The 17,521-nt window shown below is 50.1% G+C and overlaps 1 protein-coding gene across 2 annotated transcripts in view; it reads right to left on the bottom strand.

Annotated features, from left to right (window-relative positions):
• OLFML2A (olfactomedin like 2A) overlaps positions 1–17,513 on the bottom strand; it is a 49,911-nt gene extending 32,398 nt beyond the window's left edge. The window contains exon 1 of one of the 2 annotated variants that reach the window (XM_061571843.1): positions 15,611–17,513. In XM_061571843.1, coding sequence (XP_061427827.1) covers positions 15,611–15,673 — 63 coding nt within the window. In that variant the 5' untranslated portion in view covers positions 15,674–17,513. Of the gene's footprint in view, positions 1–316; positions 1,685–15,610 lie in introns of those variants that run through there. The other variant, XM_061571842.1, reaches the window with a different exon arrangement.
• Between the last annotated feature and the right edge of the window lie 8 nt (positions 17,514–17,521).

Below are 17,521 nucleotides of genomic sequence, written 5' to 3'. Positions count from 1 at the left end.
CACACCTCTGGTAACCAGGACCCCCACACCCCCCTGACTCCCCAGGTCACCGAGTCTTCAGGGTAACCAGGACCCCGACACTCCCCAGGTCACCGAGTCCCCAGAGTAACCAGGACCCCCACACCCCCCTGACTCCCCAGGTCACCGAGTCCCCATGGTAACCAGGTCCCCCACACCCCCCTGACTCCCCAGGTCACCGAGTCCCCATGGTAACCAGGTCCCCCACACCCCCCTGACTCCCCAGGTCACCTAGTCCCCAGGGTAACCAGGACCCCGAATTCCCGTGCCGAGCGGTAACCCGGGGTGGACGTTTTACTCGCGGCGTGGAGTCGGCGTCCACATCCTCCGTCGAGGTCCGGGCTGTCCCATCCGCCGCGGGCTCGGCACGGCCTGGCACTACCGACAGCGCCAACAGCGCCAGCAGAAGCAGCAGTGGCATCAGCAGCGGTGCCCGACGAGTGGCGAGCGGCGCGCTGGGGGATAGCCGCATCATCTTATTCCGAGAAGGTTCCCGACGGCCGGCAGGGCTCCCGTTCGCACCGGCGGCTCTGTGCGCCGCGCGCGACGGAGGCTCCGCTTCGTGCGGCGACGGGCGTCGTCGCTGCGTGCGCATCGCGTGCACGGCTCTCTGAGCGAGCGTGCGAATGCCGGCGATGATCATCTGCGGTCTTGAATATCGACGTTCGTTCAGATGGCGTCTCGCAATCGCCGAGGAGCCACAGACGAGATGGAAGGCGGCGTGCAGGTGGTGATCCGGCGAACCGACACTTGCCCGAGCTTTGCGGTCCTCTATATGTTGAGATGTTTCAGCGTGAACATGCGTAACGGTGCCTAATGATGTGTGTCCGTGTGATCTCGCTCTACGCTTGTCAATGTATGTAAAGCAACGTCGTAGGTCTGTTATGCACACGTGTATAACACTATACGCTTGACACGATATTGTGTATGCGTGCAATACTACGTGTAATGAACTCTGTGTGTGGTGCACGCATCTCAAACTGTGTTCGTGTGCGTTCAACGCATCTGTGGCAATGCACGTGTAGCTGCATGTACGTGACCTGCTGTCAATTGTGTGTGCCTGTCAATATTTCCTTTGTACGTGATGACAACGTAGACATTTGCACTGTATAATATCAGCTGGGTATGGGAGTGTGTGTCATGCATGGATTGTCTCTATTGTACCCTGTGGTGTGTTACCTATGCACGGCCCATGTATGTGCACTGAGACCTGTGTGCCTTCGGTTGCATAGGCAGTGCACGTATCCGGTATATATATCATCAATCTACTGCAATGTTACGCGACATATGTTACGAGTGCAGTAGAGACTGTTAGGATACATGCGCATATTCTTCATGTGTGCTTGTAATTATTTGCAATGTCTAAGTGCACGTGTGTGTGTGTAAGTGTAAGTGTGTAAGTGTGTGTGTGTGTAAGTGTGTGTGTGTAAGTGTGTGTGTGTGTAAGTGTGTGTAATTGTGTGTGTATGTGTAGCTGATCTCAGTGTGTGTGTGTAACTTGCCGTAGTGTACTGTGTGTGCCACACTAAGTCGAGTCTATCTCAGCGTGGTGCAGGACGGGGAGAGAAAGACAACACCGTCCACAGACGCAGAGCCTCTGATCGCGTCTGCTGCGTTCCCTTCCCTCCCTCTCTCCCCAGAGCTCCACTGCCCACTGGCACTGCCCCTACACTCCACGCAGCCTTGGCAAACAAGAGGAGCAGGAACTCACGCCTCCCCCCTCCTCCTCCTCCTCCCGCTCTCCTGTTTATTATTCGGCTTCTCTTCCCACCTCCCCTGACTCCTCGCTCACGCACTCCTCTGCCGTGCCTCTCCCTCCCTCCCGCCTCCCAACCAATTCTCTGTTGATAAGAACCTCACCCCCACCCTCTGCAGCCCTCCCTGCCTGCCTCCCTCCTCCCCCCTTTGTATCGCCTGGATTTACGGTCCTCCTCCCTCCTCCTCCTCATCCTCCTCCTCCTCCTCCCCACTAAGATTCCCCGAGGGGGGGGGGGAGCACCGGGAGGGAGCTTGGCTCCCACGTGACCACGACCGTCCCGAGGAAGACTCAGAACCTCATCCCCGCCCCCACCCTCGCCGCCAATGATTGATTTTGTGTCGCACGGTCGCACCTAGGGGACGAGCTATAGCATCGCGGACCACCTCTTTGCGGGGATAGATCGCGTAAATATATAAACGTGTCCTTAAACCAGCCAATTGGTTCAGGTTACGTGAACAGAACATACCAATTCGTTACGAGTGCAGCACACCGGCGTGTTGGATGAAGCTGGTTGTAATTACTGGCGAAACGTCGTACTCAGATTGTAAATGTCGTGGCTTTGCTGCTCGAACACACCGATACGTAGCCAAATTTCAAAATTACGAAGTGCATATCTCCAGTGTCTTTCTAGTATCGGAAGGAAGAGCGTTCCAGACGGCCGCAGAAGCGCATCTGAAAGCGCCGTGCGATGCGGTGACCGCCGCCTTTGTTCGATGTCAGCAGCCAAAAGCCGCCTGCTGCTGCTGCTGCTGTGAGGATGACGGCCGGAGTGGTTGATGCTCCTTGACGAGATCGCCAAGGAGTCGTGGTTCATTTTGTGGCGAGGTCACTTCCCCCACGACCTCCCCACCCGCCCACTGAACGCTGCGCGCGCGCTCCCTCGTGCCATTACCGCATTAAACCGATCGCCGGCGACATGTTCGGAGCGGGCAGCGAAATCACGGGGACGATTTAACTCCGCAAAAGGTCGCTGAACCTCATCGAGTGAGCGGCGGCTCAGCGGGCGCGGCGATGCCACGCTGACAAATGCCCTGCCGCCACCGGCCGTGATGGACGAGGCACTCCGCTTATTGCCCCGTACCGCTGATCATGTTTGGCCACTCCACGTGTTCGCCCGTAATCCAGCACTGTGGAGGCACCAGCGTGGGTCGGTGGCTCACAGGGTGAATGACGACGTGTCGTGAGATTCCCCCCTTCCCCGTCGGCATCCGAACGCAGTGCCATCAACTCGCCAGCAGAACGCGGCGCAGGAAAGCGTGGACGGACATCGTGTGTCCCTTCCGTGTGGGATAGAGCGTTGCTCCCTCGCGTGTGTGAGTTTCTCCGGGTTGCTCTGGTTTCCTCCCACGTGCATAAACGCTCACTAATTGGAAGGAACGATCCTAATATTATTATTAGAGAACTGCAGAGCAAATGGGACCGGGCGTGGTGCTTGCCACGCCACCCACAGCGGCAATTGCGTTAACGGCGCACGTCCTGTGTGCAACGCAGTGTCCATATCGCCCAGAACTCCGCGAAGGGAGTTGCAGGAAGTGAGGCCAGACGGTGATTTACAATTACTCAGCCAGCGGCGCTGCGGTCAGAAGGACACGGAACTCGCAAGGTGACAAGTTCAAAGCCGGAGTGAGGGCCCCTTGTGTATGGAAAGTACACATACGTTGTTGCTGTCCTGTGGAGATCATTGCTCCTGCCATACAAACGTGGAATTTCAACCAATGGCCCAGAATCCCCACGACCCACTTCCCGGCCCACCCACCCCACCCAACAGGATTCCGCGCCATTCCCACGCGTGATGGACGTCGTGGGCGTTTGCGATGTTCCGACAGTGGCATTCCATTCAATTAGGCCGCTCGCTCCTCCCCAAACTCAGCGAGAGAGCGTGGGGGTCCCTGTCCATCGGGGGCACTTCGGGTCTCCCGGACCCGACATTTCGGGAAGGAATTTCCTCTCCCGCAACTGAACGCGTGACCCACGCGGCGCTGTACAAACACGCGGCCCTCTGCGAACGTTGTGGTCTAAAGCTCGCCCTACAAGTGAAACGCATCTCCCGAATCTACATTGGGAAAAAAACTCATTTCCTTGTAACTGCTTTTCGTGTTTAGATTGATGTCCCCCCCCCGCACCTCCGATGAAGCACGGTTGGTCACGTGATGAGCCACTCCGTTGGGCTATCATTTGTGGCCAGGTCGCTTCTAAAAAAAGAGCTGTGTAGCTCAGCGGCCCTTATACATGGTAAACTAACAAACTTGTTTAGTTTTAGTCTATAGCTTATAACCATCACATTCAGACTGTAGCCACCGCGATGATGGTGGTGGTGGTCATGGTTGCGATGTGGTGTTTTTGGTCGTGAAGGTGGTTGTGACAACGGTGATGGTGGTGGTGAATGTAGTGATCATACTCTTTGGTTCTTTCGGTAAAGTCACGTAGGTAGAAAAAATAATAGTTCACGACGTTTCGATCGCAACAACAAGCGGCCGTCTTCAAGTGGGTCATGCCATTGTTCTTCTGTGTAAACGCTGCCATCGATCAGATGGCCTTTGAATCAAACGCCAGAGAAACGCCCGTCAACTCCGCGCCAAATTTGATGTCGTTCTTTGCCACCAACAGCCCTCGTGGATCACTTGTCGACGTTTCCTTTGAACACAAAACCCTCGGGCATTTGGACTCGAATTAATAAATAAAAAATCCCGTACTGTACGAAGTGTGTATATATATACACGCGCATCGAACTTCTTTCGCACCGCACGCAGACACTCATTGGAGATGCGATAATGCTGAGTGCGTGACGTGACACCCACGTGCCCATCTAACCCAAGAGAAGCCACAGCAACAATTAATAATAATTCCTGCGGGAAGACATCTCGCAAACACGTGGGTGTGTTTTTTTGGTTTCGTCAAGATTGCCAACAAAACACTTTCCAAAGAGCGATTTAATTAAATTGACAACAAACATATATATATATTAATAACGTTGCACGGCGGTGGGATTATCACTCAAGCATTATATAATGTGGTCGCGCGCAAGCGTGTGCTCTGTGCAATCGAATCACCGGACGATGTGAAAAAAAAATCTGTGGTGACGCTGCTGCTGCTGAGTTGGCACTGGTGCACAAGCACAATTCACAACAACAACCCATCGCATTCGTCAATAGCAATACCGTGGCCTTAAAATAATATTATATGTAAACGATATGATGCAATATATCTAAAAAAAACATTCTAAATGGAGCGGCTGTGAAGTGGTTTGCCCGCTGAACTTAATTTTATTCCCGGTCAGAATTTAAAGCGCAAACCTGCGTTAAACACGGGCTAAAGAAGCGAATTTACGCGACAGAAGGAACACAAAACCGCGTGTGTGTGTGAAGAAATCTGGGATTGTGAACAGCTCCAGGAAACGACAGTTACACCGCGGACTTCATTGTGACCCACTGGAGTCTGAGCCCATTTCTACGAAGCAGCAGCAGGAGCAGCAGGGACAGCAAAACGGCACGAACTCTCTCTCTCTCTCCCTGCTGAAGCCACCTTCTTCGTGGCCAGCAGCAGCAGGACCTCGCGATCACTGTCATTCAAACTTCTAAGGGTATCCCCTTCCACTGCCATCGTGCGCAAGAGCAGAATGGAGCCGCTGCACTTGTGGGTTGCGGGCGACGTTGACCGGGGCAGCAGAGCGAGAGGAACGCGACTGGTGGTCGCGCTCCATTCGGCTTCTTTCACCCTAGATTTGAGGCTTTCGTGACTGCAAGGATTCATATTCTTAGGTTTTTCGGTAAAGTCACGTAGGTAAAAAATTTTAATTAATAAAAATAAAATATAATAAAAATCACGACGTTTCGGAGGCAACACAAGCCTCCGTCTTCAGGTGGAACCGTCACAGCACGATAGCTGTATCAACTTGAACCGTCACAGCACGATTGCTGTATCAACTTGATACAGCAATCGTGCTGTGACGGTTCCACCTGAAGACGGAGGCTTGTGTTGCCTCCGAAACGTCGTGATTTTTATTTTATTTTACTTTTATTAATTTTAATTTTTTTACCTACGTGACTTTACCGAAAAAACCTATGAATATTCTTTCACCATCTCAGTGTCTCCCGCAGGTTGTGGACGATGCGTCCGTCGGTTTGTGTCGCGTGAAACGAGCCGCTCGCTCTTCGCCTCGCACGACCCCACCCAGTGCCGGATGATCCCAGCAGCGCAAGTAGCTACACGTGCTACGCGCCCCGCACTTTCCAGGGCCTCGCGCTAAATGATTTCAAGCTATCAATTCCGGTTCAGTGATTCTGCGCTTGCTCTATTACTATAGTACTATACCGCCTTAAACTTTTACGAACGACTAGGTGTTTAAGGTTAGCGATGTGTTGTATTATCTGGCCGTATAGCAAATGAAAAAATACAATTACATTACTATGCAAGTAAAACATTTGTGTTTTAATATTTACGTGTTTGTTTTTATTTAGGGCCCCTTTACAACATATGCTACAGGCCCCGCACTAGCTTAATCCGGCACTGACCCCCCCCCCCCCCCTCCGTCTTTCCCTCTCCATTCGACGAGATGTTAACTACCTTTCCCTGGGTATACAAGAGGTGGTGGGTTCGATCCCGACCCTGACGCCAAAATGTACGTACGTTGAACTTCTTTCGCATCATACGTGGCAAACCGTGCTCATTGGAGGTGCGGGGGAAAGATAAGAAACTAAACACAAAATATATTTGGAGTCTGCGTGTCTCTCTCCCCGTGGTCGCGTGGATTTTTTCTCTGGGTCCTCCGGTTTTCTCCTCCACATTTAGAATCAACGTCACGCCTTTAGAGTTATTTGGCTGCTATAAATTGCCACGCGATGATTAAGCCTCTTCGGAGAGCTATCATTTGTGGCCAGGTCGCTTCTGAAAAAAATATCTGTACAGCTCAGAGGACTCTTCCCTGATAGCCGCGACGATTCGTCGATCAAGTCCATCGACTCAAACTTGTAACCGAGCTCGGCGCCTGCTGCACACGGGCGCACGGTGGCAGTGGGGACAGACTTCAGGCCATGCCTGCTGACATCTCGCTGTAGGTGAACCGTCTCGGCTGCTATGTTGGGGGGGGTGGGGACCCGCGCGGTTGGAGGTGACGCACGAAGCACTGCGGGACCCTAGTCGCCTCTGAGTTGACTCCTCTTACGCCACAACGATTTGATCAGTTCGAGGTCTCCATCCCGGCCATAATGCGAGTTGTCCGCGGAGAGATTCCCGAAGCGGATAACAGGAGTTGCGCATAACGGGGTTCGTGGAAGGTGGGAGCTCCGTTGTAGTTTTGCGGCATCAACTTCCGGAGCGATTCCGTGGCGTTCCGCTCACGCCTTGACTTTGGATGTGACGACTCGTCTCAGAACAGATCAGAATGCCCCCCACACCTTGACAAATCTCTGAAACTAATCAGGTACGAGCCTGGATAGTGCTTACATATCATACAACATGCCTCCCCTCCACAGTCCCTCCCCACTGTCCTCCCCTCCACTCCCTCCCTCCACACGACCCCACACTCCACGGCGTATCCTGGCCTCTGCTCTCTCGCCCTGACTACAGCGCTCGTGGCTGGCCCGCCAACCCAGCGCCTCGTGCATCTGTCATCTCCCGCAGCTGCTCGTGGCCTGGAGGAGCCGAGCAAAGTCACAGGGCGGGGGGGGGGGCATGGTGCTCTCTAGCCCTGGAGGCCGAGAACACACGTTCCACCCGCCGATGCCACCCGAGACACCACATCTGTGTTGTCGGGCGGTGTGGTGGGTTTTCACCGCTGCGCTGCACGGCTCTCCGCCGGTGCGTTTTCGGGGTTGCGCTCGCGTTGTTGTTCGGCACGGATTTGTGCGCCGAATTCAACTCATTACGAAGCTCCCTGTGAAGCAGCCTGCACACATTTTAAGGGTAAATGGACTCCGCGGCAGTCGCCAGAGCGGCCTGTCGGATTCCAACCGCTAAGCTCTACAATAAGCAGCGAACACGCTACCGCACCCTGAGAACGACTGTTGAAGGGCGCTTTATAAATGTAAATGATGATTACTATATTATTATTAGCCCCGGGCCGCGTCACCGCCCAGAGTGACGGTTGTTATGCCACTAATGCACCGGTCTTCACCGCAATAATTTTTCGTTTTCGTGAAGGATGTGTAAATCGTTCTGTCTAATCAGTTTTACGAACAGTTTTTTTGGTGTGTTTTGCTGAAATGGACAGCACTTGCTGTAATTGCATTTTTTTTTAAGAGGTCATTAATAACCAAGTGAGTTTCAAAAGTGTCCTACGTGCATCCATGAGCTGCGCGTCACGATGTTGGTGGCCCTGAACCGGTGACAGGATTTACACTCCCCTATAGCGGGGCCCACAACTCATTATGAATATAAAAAAGGTCACTGCCGGCTCTCCGTTCACACTGCTAAGCCAAGTGGTGCCAAATTGCAGGGACTGATTTAGCGAGGGTTGGATTCATACGGAGACAAATTCTCTACATTGGCCAAGTCGGAGATTATGAAGCCACAGCAGTCTGTGAAATTTCGATTTAAAGCTTTCGTGACTGCAGGGATTCATCTTCTTGTTTCTTTCGGTAAAGTCACGTAGAAGGGAAGTAATAAAATAATAAAAATAAAACATAATAAAACAATTCTCACGACGTTTCGGCTACAACGCAAGCAGCCGTCTTCAGGTGAAGAATGAGACACTACCAAACTAGGAGCTTATATATAAGCTGCATTGGGGGTTGAAGAGCGCCTTAACAAAAAGAATGTGCATGTGAAGAGGAATTTAGCATATTCATGGAAAATGCGTAGGCGTTGGGCGGGGGGGTGTCAAAGTCATATTATGCCCATGCATTATGCAGGATCAGCAGCAACCAAGGGGGGTGCAGGGATTAGCAGTAACAAAGGGAAGGAATGTTAATGATATGTAGCTGCAGTTACTCAGCAACCACGTAGAAAACTAAAGTATAAACTACATAAAAAACTAAAGTATAAACTGCATCGCACCATCAGTATACTTACTATACTCTATAATAAGCTGAGTTACTAACAGCAAGTAATACATTACCATTCTACCTCGTAAAAATTCTATAATATGCTTCCATCTAGACCTTATTCTCTTACATCACACGAGCATATACCGTACTATATACTGCCATAGATAAACCCAACATTAAATTATATACTGTATTGCTGTAAACCAACCTATATCTTATACATTTAATATAACACTATGTATTATTCTACACACCCTAATGTGTGTCGAAATGGTTTATTACGTCCTTCCAATGATTGCTGAGCCAGAATCCATCTTCTCGGTTAAAATTGTCTCTGTGTTTGTATATGTGGATCGCCTCATGAACGAATCTCTCATGATAGCCAGATGGCTTGCAGAGAACTTCTGTCTTGGAGAAGTCAATATCATGTGAGCCCACTGAGTTGTAACAGTGATCTGCCACGGCTGAGGTGTTTGTCCTACCGTGTTTCAGGTCAGCTTTATGTTCACGGATGCGGTCCGAGACATGTCGTTTGGTTTCCCCAATGTAACTGCTACCACAGAGGCAACTTAGTTTGTAGACGCCAGGGTACTGTATGTCTGGAACCACATCTTTTACAGACGGTACCAGATCACGGATTTTATGTACTGTGTTGAATCGGACCTGGATCTTGTGTTTAATCAGGATTTTGGAGATCTTTTTTGTGACCCCAGCAATGTAGGGTAAGGTGATGGTCTTGAAAGGCTCCTCAACAGGATCCTTCTTGATGGTTGGAGTGATGGCTTTGCGGATTGTATAGTCGGAGTAACCATTTGCCTTAAGAGCTTGGCGTACGTGTTTGAGTTCACTGGAAATGTGTTCATGGTCGGAGATGCATTGAGCTCTATGATATAGAGTCTTGATGAGGGAATTCTTCTGGGATGGATGGTGGTCCAACCATCAAGAAGGATCCTGTTGAGGAGCCTTTCAAGACCATCACCTTACCCTACATTGCTGGGGTCACAAAAAAGATCTCCAAAATCCTGATTAAACACAAGATCCAGGTCCGATTCAACACAGTACATAAAATCCGTGATCTGGTACCGTCTGTAAAAGATGTGGTTCCAGACATACAGTACCCTGGCGTCTACAAACTAAGTTGCCTCTGTGGTAGCAGTTACATTGGGGAAACCAAACGACATGTCTCGGACCGCATCCGTGAACATAAAGCTGACCTGAAACACGGTAGGACAAACACCTCAGCCGTGGCAGATCACTGTTACAACTCAGTGGGCTCACATGATATTGACTTCTCCAAGACAGAAGTTCTCTGCAAGCCATCTGGCTATCATGAGAGATTCGTTCATGAGGCGATCCACATATACAAACACAGAGACAATTTTAACCGAGAAGATGGATTCTGGCTCAGCAATCATTGGAAGGACGTAATAAACCATTTCGACACACATTAGGGTGTGTAGAATAATACATAGTGTTATATTAAATGTATAAGATATAGGTTGGTTTACAGCAATACAGTATATAATTTAATGTTGGGTTTATCTATGGCAGTATATAGTACGGTATATGCTCGTGTGATGTAAGAGAATAAGGTCTAGATGGAAGCATATTATAGAATTTTTACGAGGTAGAATGGTAATGTATTACTTGCTGTTAGTAACTCAGCTTATTATAGAGTATAGTAAGTATACTGATGGTGCGATGCAGTTTATACTTTAGTTTTTTATGTAGTTTATACTTTAGTTTTCTACGTGGTTGCTGAGTAACTGCAGCTACATATCATTAACATTCCTTCCCTTTGTTACTGCTAATCCCTGCACCCCCCTTGGTTGCTGCTGATCCTGCATAATGCATGGGCATAATATGACTTTGACACCCCCCCGCCCAACGCCTACGCATTTTCCATGAATATGCTAAATTCCTCTTCACATGCACATTCTTTTTGTTAAGGCGCTCTTCAACCCCCAATGCAGCTTATATATAAGCTCCTAGTTTGGTAGTGTCTCATTCTTCACCTGAAGACGGCTGCTTGCGTTGTAGCCGAAACGTCGTGAGAATTGTTTTATTATGTTTTATTTTTATTATTTTATTACTTCCCTTCTACGTGACTTTACCGAAAGAAACAAGAAGATGAGTCTGTGAAATGTTAGTGGAATCATTGACTTCATATGTCCACTTAAACAGGACGAGGGAAAGGTTTGCTTTGCTTATTAACGTATAATCTCCTCGATGGGTAATGTATGGCACGTGATCACGTGACGACGTGGGGTGGGCAGAGCAAGCGGCTCGCAACAGGAAGGTCGTGAGTTCAAATTCTGGTTAAGGGCTTGACTCAGTCCATCATCCCCCTCGGGAGGGGGGGGGAGGTCGGTAAAATCAGTACCACTTTGTGGGGATGTCAGCAGTGGTTACCCTCCCAAGAGACTCACCCCTGCCATGGGAATGTGGAATTTCCAGCACAGTCGCTTTCGAGCTGTTAACGGGATATGAGCCACCACCAATGCCTCAATGGTTAATCGAGAAGAAAATAAATTTGGCTTTAACACATTTAAAATGCAACAACAACGTTTCGGCACGATGTCCGACGTTTCGCGCCACACCCTTCTATGCAGTGGCCTGCTCACATCAACGGCTGGCGGAAGGACGTCGCCAAGAGCGAGCTCTGGAGAGACCGACTCTCGAGAGGGCATTTGGTCTACTCTTCCACGAAGGCCCAAACGCCTTGGAAGAGGCAGGAGTACACACACACATATTTACCCCGTGAAAGGACACCCGGTGATGGCCTATTTATCCAATCGGTCATTGTTGAGACGCGGTTTTGAATCGTATTGGAAGCATTTGAAAACAATACGACCGTAAGGAATTGTTTAAACATCTACGGTTTCAGTTGTGCGTGGGTCACGCAGACACACACACACGGAGAAACACGTGTGTTTTTATTGCTGAACTTAGAGTGTTTTGTGATTCTTGGAACAATTAAACTCACAAGGCTTGTGCGGCAAAATATTCAACACACCCAGCCCTGACAACACAACAACTGATGCTGAAAGTCACAATAACACGGGCAGCTAATAGCAAACAGGTGACTACTGCACGCACTCCGTGTGGGACGGCGCTCATACACAGTGCAACAAAGACAAAGACCCACGTATAGCCTTAACAGACTGTTGGGGCAAGTGCTGTTAGCGAGTAGCACCTATGAAGGCCGGCACGGCACACGGGGGGGGGGGGGGGTGGCCAGCAGGGCCGTAGCCATGGAGTCAACATTGGGGGGGGACCAAATCTTCCAGGGGGTCTGGGGGTCCCAACCCAGGAAAAAAATCTACATTTTTAAACTAATTTCCTGCCTGAAATGTAAAAAAATTCACTAACACATGGGATGGACTTTTTATTTATTTTTTACAATAATGTCTAATAATGTATTTTATTACATTGCTCTGTTTTTACTTTTTTTTTACCATTTCTTGTTTCATTGTATGTAATGTTTGAGATTAGGGATTAATAAAGTACAACCATAACCACAATCATATAAACAGCAAATGCATTGATTTATATGAAGACAAGTCCAGATATTGTGGCAAAGTTTTAGCAAATTGTTCTTTTTATTTACATATCATAGCAATTATTATAACTGTTTTCATATTTTTATAGCAATATATTTGGGGGAGATTTTGAGCATATTTTAATATTTATAATTACGGCCTTGGTGGACAGCATTACGCCCGGCCGGCTTTGTCTCCCCAGTGGCGATGTTTACAAATCACACCAGGTACTCATCTGAATCGACTTAGGGGAAGTTCGGGACCGGTTCAGATAATCGTCACCGGTGTTGGCCGTGAGCGGGAATCGAACTCGGGTCTCCAGGTTGGCAGCGCGGCGCGCTAGCCACTACGCTACCGCTCCCCCTCTCATCACCGCCGTACTCACCAACGCGGTGAAGTATGGTCGCACAATCCCCACGATCTCCCCACGTAATCTGCCACGCACGTGACAGGAGGCCTATGTGCTATCCTTCTGCGTAATGCTTCAATGCACTTTCGCATCACTTTTACTTTTTGTTGCAGTGAAGAATTTATTGAGGCATCGTTCCCCAAACGAGGTATTTCATTTCTGCGTAAACATTGAGTAAACATGACTCCGTTAATGTTGTTGTTTTTACAGCCGGTTCCAATTCTTGGATAATTTCCACAGCATTTCCCCCCTCCCCCTCCATCTGGTCCAGGTACTTTTGTTTTTTTTTCACAGAGCGAGGGGCTGTGATGGTGCCTTCTTCACGCATCACATCTGGAACATCCACCTCCTCCTCACCTGGGGGATGATGTTTCCCCTGTTGTACGGAGCTTTCAATAATTTGCGTTTTAAGTCCAAGTGAATTCCTGCTACTCAAATGAGCACTGAGACATTGGTGCTCATCATCCTGCGTACAGCCCTGCAGAGCCCGTGGTGGAAATTCCACGTTTCTATGGCAGGAGCGAGGCTAACCATAGGTCAAATGCCGGTGACTTCTCCACAAAGTGGTACGGATTTTATCGACCACCGTGGGATAATGACCTGGGTTAAGGTTTGAATTGCTTGCCGCTCGCTCATTCGCTCCACCGTTCAGCTTCGTGGTCCATACCCTGACAAACATGGATCAACATGTGAAAAGTGGGCGAAGAAGGTTTGGAGAGATGCGTTGTCAGGAATTACAGATGGAAAGAGGAACCCATGTGCCTGGGTACACACGGAGCTCAGATGCACCACACTGACTGTCAATAAACGCGAGTATCCATCCACTCTCCTAGAGAAGACGACTCCAGCAATTGTCGAAGCTCCTCGGTCCTCTATATATTAAGATGTTTTTTTTGTTTGGCCATGTTTGTTTGTTGTAGTACGGAGTTAGAATGATGGCTTTAATCTAAGTTGTCTTGTGGTTGTTGTTGTTGTTGTTGTTTGACTTGCATCCCACTGGGATTTTTGCACACAGCGTTGGTGTACGGTGCTTTTTTTCTGGAAGACTTTGCAGTTTTTTCCCTGGATTTTTCTGTTTGCACATAGTCACTTGAAGATGTTTTCTTGTTCATATTTTTGTTTGTTGCAGTTGCACCCGATTCAAGAGCCGAATGGCTCACAGGGATATACCAATTAAATGAAACTGAAAACTGATGCTACCGGCAAATTAATAAGTGTTGACATGTGGGAAGAAACCCGAGCACCTGGAGAAAATTCACGCGCGCGAGGGGGAAACACTCTATCCCATACGGACGGAGTCCACATTTGCTGCACCGCCTTCTACTAGCGAGCCAGGGTCCGGCAACCTCCTCGACTCGCACGGGAAGGGAGTTTCACAACATTCTTTACACGATCCACCAACCTTCGCTACCTCCACAGTGCTTGCCTCGACAGCCAGCCACCACCGCCGCCTGGCTAATAGCAAGCTAACTCCACAGCAAGTCTCCTCCCATGTACGTATGCCGAACTTCTTTCGCACCGTACATAGCCGACCGAGCTAATAGCAGGTTCATTCAAGTGCGCTGTGGCCGAGGCTAATCCGGCAACAGCAGCAGCACCATCACAAGTGGCGAACAGAGTTTCTGTGTGTGCCTCCTTAAAAAGTGGATTTTTTGGTAACGTGCTAGGTCCAACGAGGTTATATTGGACGATACAACTCAAGTTGTGGCAGGGGTCCATGGACTATGTATATGTAATTCGATTAGTCTGAGTGATGTCCTGGGTCAAGTGAGCATTGAGGCATTGGTGCTCATCCACTCTTTACAGTCCTGAGCCAGTGGTGGAAATTCCATTCCCACGGCAGGGACGAGTCTATCCATAGGACGATCATTGTTGACTTGGCCAATTAAGTTGTAACTATTTTATCGACCCCCCCCCCCCCCCGCGGGGATGATGATGGGCTGAGTCAAGGCTATCAGCAGAATGGGAACTGGCAAACTTCAGATTGCGAGCCACTCACTCGCTGAGCCAAGTGTAAATGATAACCATCACACGTGTCGTGTCTGTGTGTCATGTGTGTGTCGTGTGTGTGTGTCGTGTGTGTGTGTGTCGTGTGTGTGTGTCGTGTGCTGATGAGCGGTAGTGCGGCAGTTTAGCGCTATGCTGCGCTACGAACCCGGCGACCCGAGTTCGACTCCCGCTCAACGGACAACACCGGTGACTATTATCCGAACCGGTCCTGGGGCTCCCCTAGGTCGACTCAGCCTCAAATGAGTAGCTGGTGCGATGGTTGCTGGCCACCCCCACCACCCACCCCCTCGTGTGCCGTACCGGCCTTCATAGGTGCTACTCGCTAACAGCACTTACCCCAAAAAGTCTGTGAAGGCTATACAGGGTGCCTTTGTCTTGGTGGTGATGATGGTGGTGTGGTGGTTGAGGTTGTGGTGGTTTAGTGGTGGTGATCGCGACGATGGCAGGAGTGGAGTGGTGGGTGTGATCGTGGTGGTTGTGGTGCCTGTGAAAGTGATGATGGTAGTGGTGTGCAAGTCCCGCCCTTCATGCCCTTCATAGGTGCTGCTATTCGCTAACAGCACTTGCCCCAACAATCTGTTACAGTTTCGATTTAAAGCTTTCGTGACTGCAGGGATTCATCTTCTTGGTTCTTTCGGTAAAGTCACGTAGAATGGAAATAATAAAATAAAACATAATAAAATAATTCTCACGACGTTTCGGCCACAACGCAAGCAGCCGTCCTCAGGTGAAGAACAGGTCTGTCGATAAGACAGAGTCTGTCTAATCGACAGACCTGTTCTTCACCATTCTACGTGACTTTACCGAAAGAACCAAGAAGATGAATCTGTTACAGGCGGGGGGGGGGGGGCACCTTTGTATTTGTGAGTCACCTCGCACCATCACTCACCTGCGCTGCAGCCGTCACTGCTAGGAGGTGCAGCAGAGTCACCTGCACCCACAGGGCTTGCATCTTGGTGATCCAGCCACCCACACGCCCACGCCACGAATCGCTCCAACAAAAACGACACCGCTCAGAGAGAGACGGCGGCGACCACTCGGATCGTGGCGGTGCTGGCGCTTCAGATTGCCAACACAATCGAGGCCTTTTGCTGCTTCGTAATTTGCAAATTGAGCAAAGGTCCAATATTACGAAGGCGTGCCACGCACATAATCACGGTGTGTGTGTGTGCGTGAGACTGTGTGTGCGTGTCTGTGTCGTGTTTTATATACGAGGGGTGGGAGTCCCAACACTCTCCCCTCCGCCTTGCTGCTACGCAGATATAAAAACTTACCACAGCTGCTACTGCTGCTGGCCCCTGTCCAGACGCACGAATCCCCTGGCTACTTACAACTCAGCAGATTGATTGCGACCTCTTGTGGCGGTTCGTGGCCATCCTCGACCTTTGCGATTTGGGATACCCAGTGGCAGCGGAGTCCTCGTTTAACGCGCTGGTTAAGAGATGCGTTCCGGAAAAAGGCGTTGAAGGGAAAATCATTCTTACCCCACCACACACACACCCTGTAAGTAATGTACCGTACTAGTAATGGAAGAACTCCACGACTCCAGGAAGTGGCCCCGAAGCTTGCCATAACGTAAATGACCGTGGCCAATTACAGCCAATTACAACCAATACCAGAACGCTCTTCCTTCCGATATTCGGGAGCCACTGGGAGATATGCAATTTAAATCCAGATTGAAAAATCATTTCTTTAGAACTGCTCTTTCTTTTTAGTTTGTTGTCCTTCCCCCGCACATCCCATTAGCACGGTTTGCTACGTATGGTGCAAACGAAGTTCAACATGCACACATACAAGGCCGTGGGTAGAGGTCCGAGGGACCATTGCAGATACGATTTTTTTTGTTTTGTTCGAAAAAACACCACATTTTGAGGGTTGATGGTGTTCTTGGGGCATTCAAAGTTGGGGATCCACTCTCATAGCTAATGGAAGGGTAACACTTTTTCTCACACAAATTCTACCACTATAGGGCAAGCCAATCACGTGATCAACCCAAGCGCCAGCACCTTCGATGCTCATGGCAACGGTTCGCGGTTCGAATCTGGCAGGCCACCCTGCTTAACACCGCGGCACTGTGCATTGACCGTGAGTACGCGTCGTTGGCACGGTTGGCTACGTACGGTGCGAAAGAAGTTAAACATACGCACGATGTTTTCTGAAAAAAAGAGTCGGCCATTCTGTGCCAGCGTCACTGTTCCAAATTTTGCCAAATATGGACAATTACTCAGGTGGAGCAATGCACAGCAATAATCGCCCCCCTACTGGCAGACTAATGTCCACTTGCAGGTCGGCACCGAGTCACCTTGTTCTGCACATGTACAGCTGGCACTGGGGGAGGGGGAGGGGTGCAACCCTTTTAACGCTGCAGACGAGACACGATGTGACGATGTTAGGCACTTTGGAGTGGCCGAGGCGTTTGAGAGAGAGAGAGAGACGCACACTTGTGGGAATCGCACCGAGAGGCAGAGAGAGGAGCGCGCGCGGGGATGAGAGAGCGGACGCAGGTTCGCGACGTCCTCCCCCGACTCATTAGAGGAGCGAGCGAGCGAGCTTGAGCAGGACGCGACGGATGGCCAACAGCCCGCGACGGACGGTGGTCGAAAACGATCACGGAGCGGCATCCAGGCACGGGAACGGCATCCGAGGAGCGACGTCCGCCGAAGAGACGGAACGACCAGGGTCAGTTCGCTTGCGGCCGCCGGGTGGATTGTCGCACCGCAGGATCACGAGAGGTGGCGGCGACGGCTTGCGGAACGGCCATCACCCAACGGCAGATTGACCGATGCTGACGACGGCACCG

Source organism: Lethenteron reissneri, chromosome 48, assembly GCF_015708825.2.
Source record: "Lethenteron reissneri isolate LAM-NWPU_2019-01 chromosome 48, ASM1570882v1, whole genome shotgun sequence".
In the NCBI taxonomy this organism is placed as follows: Eukaryota; Metazoa; Chordata; class Hyperoartia; order Petromyzontiformes; family Petromyzontidae; genus Lethenteron; species Lethenteron reissneri.
Note: the sequence above shows the minus strand (reverse complement) of the source record. Positions and strands in the feature narration are given on the sequence as shown.